At 38.8% G+C, this 13,745-nt stretch overlaps 1 protein-coding gene across 1 annotated transcript in view; it reads left to right on the forward strand.

Moving 5' to 3' along the window:
* Positions 1-13,745, forward strand: part of LOC125921288 (Down syndrome cell adhesion molecule) — a 507,313-nt gene that overhangs the window by 342,724 nt on the left and 150,844 nt on the right. Inside the window, exons 6-8 of the mRNA XM_049628742.1 lie at positions 1,281-1,556; positions 9,998-10,294; positions 11,116-11,391. Coding sequence (XP_049484699.1) covers positions 1,281-1,556; positions 9,998-10,294; positions 11,116-11,391 — 849 coding nt within the window. The remainder of the gene's footprint in view (positions 1-1,280; positions 1,557-9,997; positions 10,295-11,115; positions 11,392-13,745) is intronic.

The following is a 13,745-nucleotide window of genomic DNA, read 5'->3' on the forward strand; positions in this document are numbered from 1 at the left end:
CCACTCCAGTTTGTGCAATACAGTATGATCAATCAATTCTCCTAAAAATGTGCTTGACTATAAACTCACTTGCAAAAAATTCTCGAATGCTTCCTTTAGTCCCCTCTGACTTAATTCCAAGATCGTGAAGCCTTTTGAAATCTTGTTCCAGATTGCCTTTGGAATTTTTCTCCCATAATTTTCCTGCAGAGATTCTGTGTCGTGTCCAAAGTGAACAGGCACGCTCTCCTTGTGACAACGGCTATGCTTCATGCCCTAATTCACAAAATGCCCTTTCTTTCCAGCTGGCCTCAGCTCTATTCATCGTTGATATCTAAGGAATTTCCTGATCTTTCTACGGATCCCCTTCCACATAGTATATGTCTCTGATGGACCCTATATCACTTCTTGGCTACTATATTAACTCTTGTATTTGTCTCATCTGCCAAAAGACCGAACTTCTTGGAACCAGAGACTTCGTGGTGTGGTGACAGGAGATGTCAGGAATAATTGGGGTAAAAAATGGTTTTAGCTATTTACCGCTTGAGTGGATTTGGCTCAGTTAATTAATCTCTCTGAACAACCACTTCTTCTTCTGTAAAATGGATATGATAAGACAAAACATGCAGGACTGTGGGAAGACTGACTTATATAATGTACAAAAGAAGTGTAATAATTTTATGGCACATGCCAGGTGCACCATGAATATAATTCATCTCTGTCTTACCTGTAGCATTAACCCTACTTTTGGCTTCTATTAGATGTTCAGTAAATGAACTTGCTACGTAAGATTGGGTTTGTTTTTGTTTCATTGGTCACAAAGTCTAATATCAACCTATTTTCTTACAGCTGTGTGTTATGGGCCCTGGTTGAGCCACAAAGGGGGGTATGAGCAGGTGTTGTGACTGTGTGAGAATCGTCCAGAGAAACCCGTCAGTGCTACCGTGGGACAAGGCAAATAGGATTTAAATGTTCCAATACCTGTGTCCTTATTGGTGGCCAGAACTTGGCATTTCTTATTGTCAGTGGGTGAATCCCCACACTTACCCAGTGAGAAAGCAGTTTGACCAAATGTTGGTCTGTTTGCCACACAGAGAAAAAAGACCAGAAAAAAAAACCAAAGAGTAAAGAGGGCGCTCCTGAACAAAATGGCGCACTATGGAATAATCCAGAACATAAGAACTGTGTAGCATTGCTTACAACGATGCCTTTGCCTTGTCAGAAGCTCAGGATGTTGTTGAAATGATGTCTATGTATGTGATGTTCTTACCTTCTTTTTTTTCTCTCACCAAAATTTCCAGAGCCACTGAAAGCTACCATCAGCCCCAGGAAAGTTAAAAGCAGCGTGGGTAGCCAGGTTTCCTTGTCCTGCAGCGTGACAGGCAGTGAGGACCAGGAACTCTCCTGGTACCGAAACGGTGAAATCCTCAACCCTGGAAAAAATGTGAGGATCACAGGGATCAACCACGAAAACCTTATAATGGATCACATGGTCAAAAGTGACGGGGGCGCATACCAGTGCTTTGTGCGCAAGGATAAGCTGTCCGCTCAAGACTATGTGCAGGTGGTCCTTGAAGGTCAGTGGGCCTTGTTATAGGGTTCAGCTGCAAAAGAACCCAAACGCAGAGCACTCAGAAGAATGATGAAGCAGTGCTGATAACTCCCAGTGTTAGGATTTCTGTCTGTCTGGCTAGCTAATAACTCGGCCCTGGTTTCTCAGGATACGCCGGGCTAATAAGAGACCAAGTGTTGGTGAAAGTTATAAATGGTGGAAGTACTATAATAAAAGTAACTTCACATAAAGTTAAGTAACATAAATGTCGCCCACTCATGTGTTTAGTTACTTGTCAAGTTACAGACCTCAGAAACGTGGAACATATAGTTTGGTTGACGGCGTGTTAGCCCAGACTGGAGTTTCTCGATGATGCTTTGTTGGAAGAGCCATTTGATGCTATAGGGTGGTTACCAGCATCTCTGGCCTCTGCCCGCTAGATGCTAGCAGCATCCAAGTTGTGACAACCGAAAACACCTCCAGACATTGCCAAATATCCCAGGGTTGGGGGTGGGGAGAGATAAGGAAATAACAGCCCCCAGCTGAGAAGTACAATTTTACGGGCAAAGCGTAGGGCAAAATTTCAGTATAGTACTTGGTGGAAAGAAAAAAAATGGCGTCTGGTTGGCACAGTTGTCACTGATCGGGTCCAGATATTCACCAATTTAGGTGAACAGAATTTGTGAGGAATGACCTCGGGTTATTATAGTAGGTTTCAGGTGTGTTGTTTTCTTTTCTTACTGTCCTGCTTACATCTTCAAGGTTATCAGTCAGCCAGGGAAAAAAAGCTATCCAGGTAACATTCAAGTGAGACATACATTTGTCACCGGATAATTGAACAAGCTTTTGTCTGCGTATGTGTGTGTGTCTTATTGGAAATTCTGTCTTTACATATAATTTAAAATTCATCTGATGTCAATTGATTAAAATAATGACGTGACTTTCCTATAGTCTAAAGAGAAAAAATATTTACGTATGAACATTAGTTTAAAATATGCCTTGATGCTCTTAGGGGATATTTCTGTTATTGTTTTTTTAACCTTAGCTTATTTTTAAGAAGTGGGCTTAGCAATGAGATTCTTATTTTGATTCGGGCATTTTCTTGCAAACAGTTTTTTTTTTAAAGCAGAGGCGAAATTGCCGGAAGGCTTGGGACTCCTATTAAATGCGTGACACCGTGTTCCCCGTAATAATTAAGTACAGAAAGTAATCAATTTGTACAGAGCCAGTTTGGTGCTGCTGATGCACTATAGTCCTTACATAGCCACTATTTTTAGATTCTTTGTAGAAGAGGGACAGAGTACCTGTCTAGGCCTAGTTACCTTGGCAACTATCTCGTGTGACTAAGAAAACCTAAAGAGCATATTGATAATCCATAATGATGTCGGAAGATTTCAGGTTATCAGAGAGTGACAGCAAGAAAGATTTCAAAGACACTCAGGTCTCACTGGGAAAATAATGTCTGCTTTCATCTCCAAAAAAGCCTGTCACTTGAATAAAAAAAAAAAAAAGGCGGGGCAGAGGAGCATAGCGAGCATTCTCATGGATTTATTTGTCGCGTGTCAGTTTCCATTCAGGACAAGAAGCTTCACTTTATTTTTTCTCTTCTGAGAGATGACAGTATGAATGTAGCAAAAGAGAGCAGAAGTGTAGTTATAAATACATATCTAGTAGCTGCCTTAAAATGGACTCTTAACTAGTATCCTTGGCTATAACCTCCTATTATTCCCATTGAAGTAGCTTTAGGTTAATGTCAATTATAAAAACTCACAATACTGTGAGCTGAGAATGACCATTGATATAAACGCAGAATCTGGGAGTATTTTCTAGGAGGCCAAAGATACTGGGAGTTTTAAAAGAAACTGGAAGTCTGAAGAAACTGAAATCTGACAATTAGAGATTCAAGATCAAACCAGAGTAACTGGAGAACGGAATAATAAAAAAGAATAAGAACAGGTCCTACTTCAGAAAACGATAGAATAGCATGTATCAGATTAACCTGGAAGTAGATAAAAATTATGAACTTGGGGAAAAGCAAAACTGTACGTGGACACTGGAGAAACACGCAAGAGCGGGTGGAAAGGATTTGACCCATGAAAGAAGAGGAAAGGGTTAGGTGATATGTGCACTGATACCACTTTTCCCCTGAGGACAGTCCCCAGGCTTTGTGAGGTAAGAGGGGAAACCTCGAATACTAGAAGAAAAGCAGAAAGCCATAGTTCTATGGGATTGACATACAGAAGGACAAAAGTCTGCAATGTCAAATCACCTGCAGTTGAGGAAGATAAGTTGAAATTCCAGTAAGGAGGGAATTCCTTACATTCCGAACAGTGGGGAGTTCTAAAATCTAAAGATAAACTTCCCTGAAAAACTTACTTGACACCCGGACTGGAAAATGTGGAAGATAATCCCAGTAAAAATTAAAAAGAAAAATAACTAGACATACAAAAAAGAGAAAGTAGGTAGTAGAAATAGACCTTGAGAGAACCCAGATGAATGTTAGACAAAGACTTAAAAACTTCTATTTAAAATATGGTCAATACATTAGGGTCACCTGGGTGGCTCAGTCGGTTAAGCGTCCAACTCTTGATTTCAGCTCAGGCCACGATCTCACTGTTCCTGGGACTGAGTCCTGTGTTCAGCTCTGTGCTAACAGCATGGAGCCTGCTTGGGATTCTGTCTTTCCCTCTGCCCCTCTCCCCCACTCCCCCACTCATCTGTCTCCTCTCTCTCTCTCTCAAAATAAGTAAACATCTTAAATAAACAAACAAATAAATAAAATATGTTCAATAAGGAAAATACGGGCGTAATGAATAATTATCTGGGAAAGACCAGAAGAGAAAATGAAAACTATAAAAAGGAACCAGTAGAAATATAAAAATTCAGTGTATTGGCTTTAATGGAAGATTGGAGAAGGAAGAAAGGATCAGTGAATTTGAAGATAAATTAGAATACATTATCCTGTTTGAAGCACAGAGAAAGAAATCTGCAAAGGAAGTGAGCAGCGTCTCAATGACATGGGACATTCATTAGATGGTCTGATCTCCATATAATTAGAAGTCCGGAAAAACAGAAGATTGAGACTGGGGCAGAAAAAAATATTTGAAGAAATAATGGTGACAGTTTTCCCAATTTTGGTATTAAAGTTACAGAGCCAAAAATCAGTAAATCTCAAGTATAATCACATGCAGACACATTATAAAGAGTCCTGTTGCTGAAAACCAAAGATAAATAAAAAAATCTTATAAATCTGAGAGAGAAGAACTCTTTTCTTTTTTTAATTTTTTTAAACATTTATTCATTTTTGAGAGAGAGAGACAGAGCATGAACAGGGGAGGGGCAGAGAGAGAGAGGGAGACACAGAATCTGAAGCAGGCTCCAGGCTCTGAGCTGTCTGCACAGAACCCGACGTGGGGCTTGAACTCACAGACTGAGAGATCATGACCTGAGCTGAAGCCGGACGCTCAACTGACTGAGCCACCCAGGCGCCCTGAGAGAGGAGAAATCTTAAGTAAAGGGAGATATCAGTACAAATGATGGATGACTTCTCATCAGATATTTTGGAGGACAGAAGACAGTGGAACAACATCTTTGAAATGTTGACAAGGATAAAAAAAAAAAAAAAATCCCTGTTGACCTAGGTTCCTATATCTGTGAAGAATAGTCTTTAAAAAACAGGGAAAGTAGATATTTTCAATAAACCAAGGCTGGAAGAATGTGATAGCAGAAGTTTTGACACATGAAGTCACTGAAGGCAAAAAGGAAATGACCTAAAATGGAAATTCAGATCTATAGGCATAAAGCCCATTAGAAAAGGCAGGAAATATGTTAGTAAGCATTCAGAATTTTTTTTCTCTTTTAATGTCTTTAAATAATAATTGACAAATTATAAAACTTTAACATTGTTTTATAGAGTTTAGGTATAAATAGATGTAATAACACAAAGCACAGAATATAAATGAAATTATTTGTGCTAGGGTTTTTACATTTCACATGAAGTAACGTAATTTTCACTTTTAGTCCATGAAATCAAAATTATATAGATGCACACACACATATATTAGACATATGAATATTTATGTGTATATATCTCTACATAAATATGTGTGTGTATATATACATATGTAGTGTGTGTGTATATACATGTATATATACACACACACATATGTATATCTGTATCTATATCAATATAAGGGGCGCCTGGGTGGCGCAGTCGGTTAAGCGTCCGACTTCAGCTCAGGTCACGATCTCACGGATCTCGTGGTCCGTGAGTTCGAGCCCCGCGTCAGGCTCTGGGCTGATGGCTCAGAGCCTGGAGCCTGCTTCCGATTCTGTGTCTCCTTCTCTCTCTGCCCCTCCCCCCTTCATGCTCTGTCTCTCTCTGTCTCAAAAATAAATAAAAACGTTAAAAAAAAAAAAAAAACTGAGTTCAAATTTATCCCATAAACGTACGATTGGCAAAACATAAAATCAAAATTTATGTATGTATAAGGCATCATATTAATAGAATATAGGAGAAAAACCAATTGATGACTTCAGTATATTCAGAAAACACCATTTGACAGGATTCAACATCCATTCAGAATAAAAAATTCTCAGGAAACTAGAAATGTAAGGAACTTCTTTGACCTAATGGCATTTATGAATTTATTTACTTAAATGATTTATTTATTCATACTTAATGGCTGAGGACTAAATATTTTTCCTTTAACATTGGGACTGAGGATGTTCACAAATACCTCTTCTATTCAACACTGTTCCAGAAGTCCTAGGTAGGCATGACTAAAATGCATAAAATTTGGAAAGGAAAAGTCTCAACTGTCTTTAATCACAGACCTTGTTGTTTACATGGAAAATTCCAAGTAATCTATAAAACAATTCCCAGTTAAGTTTAGAAACTCAAGATACAAAAACACAATTTTTTTTGTGTTTATATAGTAGAAACCAACAATTGGAAAATAATATTTTAAAATTTCCATTTATGTTAGGATAACACAAAAGATACTTGGGAATAAAATTAACAACAGATGTGAAAGATTTCAACATGTGAAACTATACAACTATACATTGCTAATATAGAATTGTGATGACCTAAAAAACTGGAAAGTATACCATATTTAAGGACTAAAAAGCTAAATATTTTTAAGGTAGCAGTCCTCTGTAAGATAATCAATGTAATCCTAATAAAAATGCCAACAGCGTAGAGAAGTGAAAGTCCGGGGACACCTAGGTGGCTCAGTTGGTTAAGTGTACAACTCTTTATATCGGCTCAAGGCATGATCTGGCAGTCGTGAGCTTGAGCCCCATGTTGAGCTCTGCACTGAGCATGAAGCCTGCTTGGGATTCTCTCTCTCCCTCTCTGTCTGCCCCCCCCCCCCGTCTCTTGCTTTCTTCCTCTCTCAAAATAAATAAATAAGCATTTGAAAAATAAAGAAAAATGGAAGTCCTATAGTCTAAGTTGATTTAAAAGACATGCACGAGAAAGTTAAAGGACTGAGAATTGTGCAATCTTTAAAAAAAAATAAAGTTGGAGGACTCATACTAGCTACATTAAACGATACAGATACATAACTCAATAGAACATACTAGATGGTCTAGAATATGCCCACACACATATATGATAAATTAATTTGCAAGAGAGTCCACAATATTCCAAAGGTAAAGGAAAGTCTTTTTGACAAACAGTACTACACAATGAATGTAATAACAACAACAACAAAAAATGAATATCAATCCCTACCTCACACCTTATACCTTACACAGATTTAATTTGCTCTAAAATATAGACTGGGATATAAAATCCCAAACTATGAAGTCTCTAAAAGGAAACATAGAAGAATTATTCATCGTTTGAATGGTAGGCAAAGCTTTCTTAGGATAAAGAAAGCAGTAAAAGTCAAATACACCATTAAGAAAATAAAAGGCAACTACAAACTGAAAGAAAACATTTTACATATGCAAAAACACACATCTCTTATATATGTGTGTGTGTGTATATATATATATATATATATATATATATATATATATATATAATGTCTGGCACACATTTTATGTAACTAATATATCTGACAAGTATATTTGACCATTATAAGATACATGATAGATATTTGTTTTCAACATACATAAAGAACTCCTACAAATCAATAAAACGTAGTCTAACATAACAACGGACAAAAGATTTGAGTAGATATTTCACAAAAGGAGATACACAAATGGCCAATAAGCACATAAAGACAACATTATTTCCATGATACCCTTGCCAAAAATGCACAACCTGCATCTAATCATGACAAAACAGAAAAAAACAAAACAGAAAAAAGTGTGACCAACTGGCTATGGAGTAATTCTTCAAAATGTTAAAGCCAAAAAATGCAGAAGAGAGCAAAGAATGATCCAGATTGAAGGATGCATGCTAAGGAAGCATGACAGATAAATGGGATGTGTGCTACTGGTTGGGCTGGGAGAGAGAGCTGGGAGGGACATTGTTGGTCAGCAGACGGACTTTCCATATGGACTGCGTGTTAGGTGATGGAACGCTTCCAAAGTTTCACTTCTTAATTTCGCTGCCTGTCCTATGGTAATAGTAGAATGTTTGCAGGATAGAGAACCCACACGCTAGGAGTATATGGATTTGAAGTTCAAGAAGAGGCAAACAAAGTCACATTGAAAGAAATCAGGACAGTGATTCCCTCTGGTGAGAGGGGATTGGTCGAAAGGAACCCTGGGCAAGTTGTGGGGTCCTGAAATGCTCTATGTTGCAGTCATTTGGGTGGTTACACAGTGTACATATTTAACAAAATATTCTGCTTGTACGCTTAAGATCTGTATGTGTCACCGTATGTAAACTATATCTACAAAAAAAGGTGTAACTGAAGAAAACAGTCACAACACAGATTTTTAAAAAAGACACGTTTTCAGTGCATAGTGTAAAAATCAGTGCAAAGAAATATACAGCTCTGCACATCCAAAAAAAAAAAAAAGTTGAATTGTAAGATTAAATAAAATAACATTCCTCAGCATCAACAGACGATTACGTACAAAGACTAACAATCATGGTGACGTCTCACTTCTCCGTAAATAAAGGCAGAGCGTGCTGAAGCAGAGTGTGTGGTGTTCTAAGGGTAAAAACACAGGTTCTTTACTTTAATATTATGAAGCCCTTTTTTTCATCTTTGATACTAAAGCAAGATGCTTGCAATCCAAGAACACTGCAATACTCCACTGTGGTTGCACGTGGGGAAAAAACATACTCAAGGGCCTTCTCCAGTCACCCAGGAGTTGGAATGAAATTGACATTCAGGAATTTGCAAAAGGAAAGACGGTAGAGGGCTCAGCAAAGCACCCCCATCAGGAGAACCCTACATGGCTGGTCCCTCTGGCCACAGAAATAGGCTTCCAGGTTTCCAGGGAGGAGGAATGGGTGGGGCGGGGAGGGGGGAGGGCGGAAAGAGAAACTCTTCAGGGGTACTTGTAAGTGTTAACAGTTATCTTTCTGTGATGGAATTGTGAGCTAGCTTCAGGTGTGTTTCCTCCATTTGTTTGCTTTCCAATTTGTCCACAGTGAGTGTGTGTGTGTGTGTGTAAATATATATATATATATATATATAAATATATATATATATATACATATATGTGAATATGTATGCATATATATGCATGCATTTACGATTGCTACCATACAGTATGAGGGAAATGGTTCATATATATGATGGAAAGACAATGGAGTATGAAAATTTTGTCTTTGTTGAAAATATTGGAAATTCCTGTGGAAAACTCCCTAAGACCTAGATCTTACTTTGCCTGGGACAGTCGGAGGCTGTGCCTGCCTCCCTGGCATAATTACTTCTGGTATCTGTTTTGTTCTCAAAACTGTCCCATGTTGGATGGTAAATTTGTACAGCCACCAACTTAAGACACTTACAGAGATACTTATTACACACTGGAAGACTCAAAGTTTATTTGGCTTTGATCCCACTCTCAGAGTTTCCATGACATTTACATGGACTTCCCACTTATGATTAAAACTATAAAGGATGATCAGTCTTTACTCCTCTGAACAAGTCCCTGGGGCATAAGCCCTAATTATCTCAGAAGTGGAAGGCTAAAGTGACCAGGGGTGGGTTTCCTCTGTGTTTATAACATGTAATAGGGACCTAACAGTTCTAGATTGTAGACTTCTTGGGAGCTGATGTTGTGTAACTTGAGCATCTGGGTTTCATGATTGTTCTTCTTAGGACAATCAGGAAATATATAGAAGTAATTTATTAAAGGTTGCTAACACTGTTTGCCTATTTTGAAAATGAAATCTTGCTCTGCTTGGAATTTAGCTCTAGCCATAAAACCAGACTTGCCTGTAGTGTTCAATAACCAGCATGTCTGTCTCCTAACCATTACACAAATGTACTTGGAGGTCGTTTAATTATTTGTATGTGCCACTTCCTTCCATCCTTTGTCTTCCTGCAGACGGAACTCCCAAAATTATTTCTGCCTTTAGTGAAAAAGTGGTGAGTCCAGCAGAACCAGTCTCCCTCATGTGCAACGTCAAGGGAACTCCGTTGCCCACCATCACGTGGACCCTGGACGACGACCCGATCCTCAAGGGTGGCAGTCACCGCATCAGCCAGATGATCACGTCGGAGGGAAACGTGGTCAGCTACCTGAACATCTCCAGCTCTCAGGTCCGGGATGGGGGAGTCTACCGCTGCACTGCCAACAATTCGGCGGGAGTCGTCCTGTACCAGGCTCGAATAAACGTAAGAGGTGCTTGTCAAATCAGCTCCTCAAAAAAAAACAAAAAACAAAAACCAAAAAAAAAAACAACAAAAAACAAAAAAAACCCACATCTAACTCACTGTAGTGGAGAAGAAGGTTTCTGCATGCCCTGAGCTGAGTCTCGGAATGCCGAAAACAGATTCACCGTTGCTTCCCATTTCCTACCCTCTCATTTCAGCTCCAGAATGGCCCAGATTGGGTTCATGTGGGAAGTGGCATTTTGTTCTTTTCGGTCAGCTTGTTCTCTTTGTTACTCTTCGATTTGTCCACTTGATCTTTTCTTTCCCGGTTTATGCTCTGCACGCTCTTTTCCTTCCTCCTCCTCTTCCGTTCTTCCACATTCATGGTAAAGCTCCATGTACCTGGTATTTTAACTTACATTCATAGTGCACCATGGCATAACCTCCGTCTTGATAAACCTACGTCATGGAGAGAGTTTGAAAATTGAATTGCTCCCGGTGTTTTCACAAAAAACAGCATGATTGTTCAGGGCAGACTAATTACTTTTTGTTGAAGAAATTGCCTCTTCTCTTGTAATTCAAGACGTTTTCATAGAAGTAGTTGATACTTAGGGTATTTAACACTCCTTCGATCCATTTGAAAGTAATGAAACGAAAAGGAAAAAGAAGGACTGCTCAGTAGAAGAATCCAAATGCAGAGAAGATCGTGTAATAGAAAAGTTGAAAAAGATATTTTTCACATGAAAATAATCTACATTGTTTTTCTTTTACTCAAGGAAAAGTGTACCCTATTCCACACATGAGATGTACCCTTAAATTATTTTCAAGAGTTCCTTTGTGTCTCTCTAGGGCCTGCAAGCATTCGGCCAATGAAAAATATCACAGCCATCGCAGGACGGGACACGTACATCCACTGCCGCGTGATTGGCTATCCGTATTACTCCATCAAATGGTACAAGAACTCTAATCTGCTTCCTTTCAACCACCGCCAAGTGGCGTTTGAGAACAACGGCACTCTAAAACTCTCAGATGTGCAAAAGGAAGTAGATGAGGGAGAGTACACGTGCAACGTGCTGGTTCAACCGCAGCTCTCCACCAGCCAGAGTGTCCACGTGACGGTCAAAGGTAAGGCTGTTCTCCCTGTCCCCACACGTCTTGCCCTTACTCAGCTCTTTCACCAGAGGGACGATGAAGAGCAGGGGGGATCTTAGAAGCTGCATGTTTACAGTAGGACAGTTACAAAAACAGGAAGGATAGAGTACCTCACATGTTCTGATCTCGGCTCCTCGATGCATCCACTCCTGCATCAAGAGCTGTGGTTGATATGATTTTCTTTTCATGTGGAATTTTTGGTTTGGTTTTCCAGAGGACATGTGTTGTCAGTATTACCACAAGAAGAGAGAGAGAGAGAGAGAGATCATTGGCTTCGTTACCTAGTTGTCCAACAGATCGTTTTAAAACACATATAGATCTTCCTCCACTTATGATGGGGTTACATCCCAATAAACTCATTGTAAGTTGAAAATGTAGTAAGCCAAAAATGTATTCAATGTATCTCACTACCAAACCTCGTAGCTTAGCCTAGCCTACCTGAAACATGCTCAGAACAGTAACATTCGTCTGCAGTTGGGCAAAAATCATGCAATGCAAATCTGACTTTATAATAAAATGTTGTCTATATCCTGTAATGTATTGAATACGGTACAGAAAGTGAAGAACAGAAAGGTTGTGTGGGTGAAGTATGGTTGTCTGTTTGGGTTGTTTACCCCTGTGACTGCTGGCTGACTGGGAGTCGTCTAGCATCAACGTGAGGGTATCTACTGCATAGCACCAGCTCTGGGCGGTGGGGGGGGAAGTAGGTTCAAAATTCAAAGTACAGTTTCTACTGGATGCACTCGTCTTCTACACTATCGTGAAGTGGAAAAATCATAAGTTGAACCATCCTAAGTTGAGAACCATCTGAATCTTTGTTTTCCTAAAAAATCCTGAAAGCACGTTCTTGCAGAATCCTACCAGAAGAGGTTTTCTGTAACAGATCAAGACTTCAGACTTCTCATGTTGAATAGATGATCAGGTCAAAACAACAACATAGGAATTATATGATTAAAGAGCTCCACAGAAAAATTCCTTGATTTTTAAATGATTCTTTACATCTCAGTTCACCAGGATGAACTTTGGGGATGAACAAAGTTTTCCATGGCCTTCCCCAACCTTTTTCCCCTATAAACCTTGTTAGTTTACCTTTCCAGGACACCTATAAATACACATACACACACACACACATACACACACACACACACACACACATGCATACACACACATGCACACACACACAGATGTGCATGCACACATATAATCTGTGTAATATATCATATATGTTATATAATACGTAGCATATATGAGGTATAATTTCACATTAATAATTTCAGTCTTTTAAAAATAGCCACATATCTTAAGACTTTTCTCAGATCATTAGAATTTCTTGGTAAACCAGACTGTGATAGCTGCATAAAACTTCATTTTGTAGTTGAATTTATTTCTTCAACTGCCATTCCTGAAACATCTGCTTGATGCTGGGCTCTACTCCAGGCATTGAGGGAAACAGTGATGAAGAAGGTAGACAAGTTTCTTCCCCTGTCGAACTCTCCTTCCAATCACGAGAGACAAATAGTAAACAAACAAAACAAGCAAATAAACCAGAAAGTATAATACAATGTAGAGAATTAAAACATGTCAGTATCTTAAATATTAGCTGCATTGGAGAATTAGAAGCTAGATCAATGAATGTTTGGTGCTTTGCTGTCTTAAAATTCATTTTCTATCTGAATGAATGTCTTACCCACACATTGTTTTGTAACATAGTAAGTTGATCATTTGGAAATTATTGGTTTGCTGAGTTAGGTAGATCTTTGAAACATTGACACAATTTATAATAATGTCAGAATATCACCATGGTTTCATCAGAAAAGTATTTCAGTATTGGGAAGCTGTCGAGTTCATAGTGACAGATACAAGTCTTACAAAAGTCTATTCTTTTGCTTGAGAGTTTCAATTTCATTGTTTGCAGCAAATACAGTCAGTTGTGATCATAGGAGTGACAGGCTTATTTCTTTTTTTTTCTAGGAAAATGTCTGCTAGTTACCCAAGCCTGAATAGCTATAGCTTTTAGGCAGCCATTCTCTGTGGAAACAATGGAATTCCATGAAAAGAGTGGCTAGTTGAGCTTGTAACTCAGACAAGTGCACAAGTACTTTGCTTCAAGACAACCTTCCTGTTCAGCAGACAGATCAAGTGCTTTGTGCATTTTCCCCATTTTGTTACACAGAGCATAGAACTCTGGAAATGTCATGGGCTTATTATTTTTATGGCTCCATAAAGTGTCCTTAGAAACTGCTTTTGACAAAAATTGGGACTGTGTGGTGGTAAACAACACAATGACAGCTAGTATATTTTGGTGTCAGTGCCATGATTTGTGTGAA

The sequence above is a fragment of the Panthera uncia genome, chromosome C2, assembly GCF_023721935.1.
Source record: "Panthera uncia isolate 11264 chromosome C2, Puncia_PCG_1.0, whole genome shotgun sequence".
Classification (NCBI taxonomy): domain Eukaryota; kingdom Metazoa; phylum Chordata; class Mammalia; order Carnivora; family Felidae; genus Panthera; species Panthera uncia.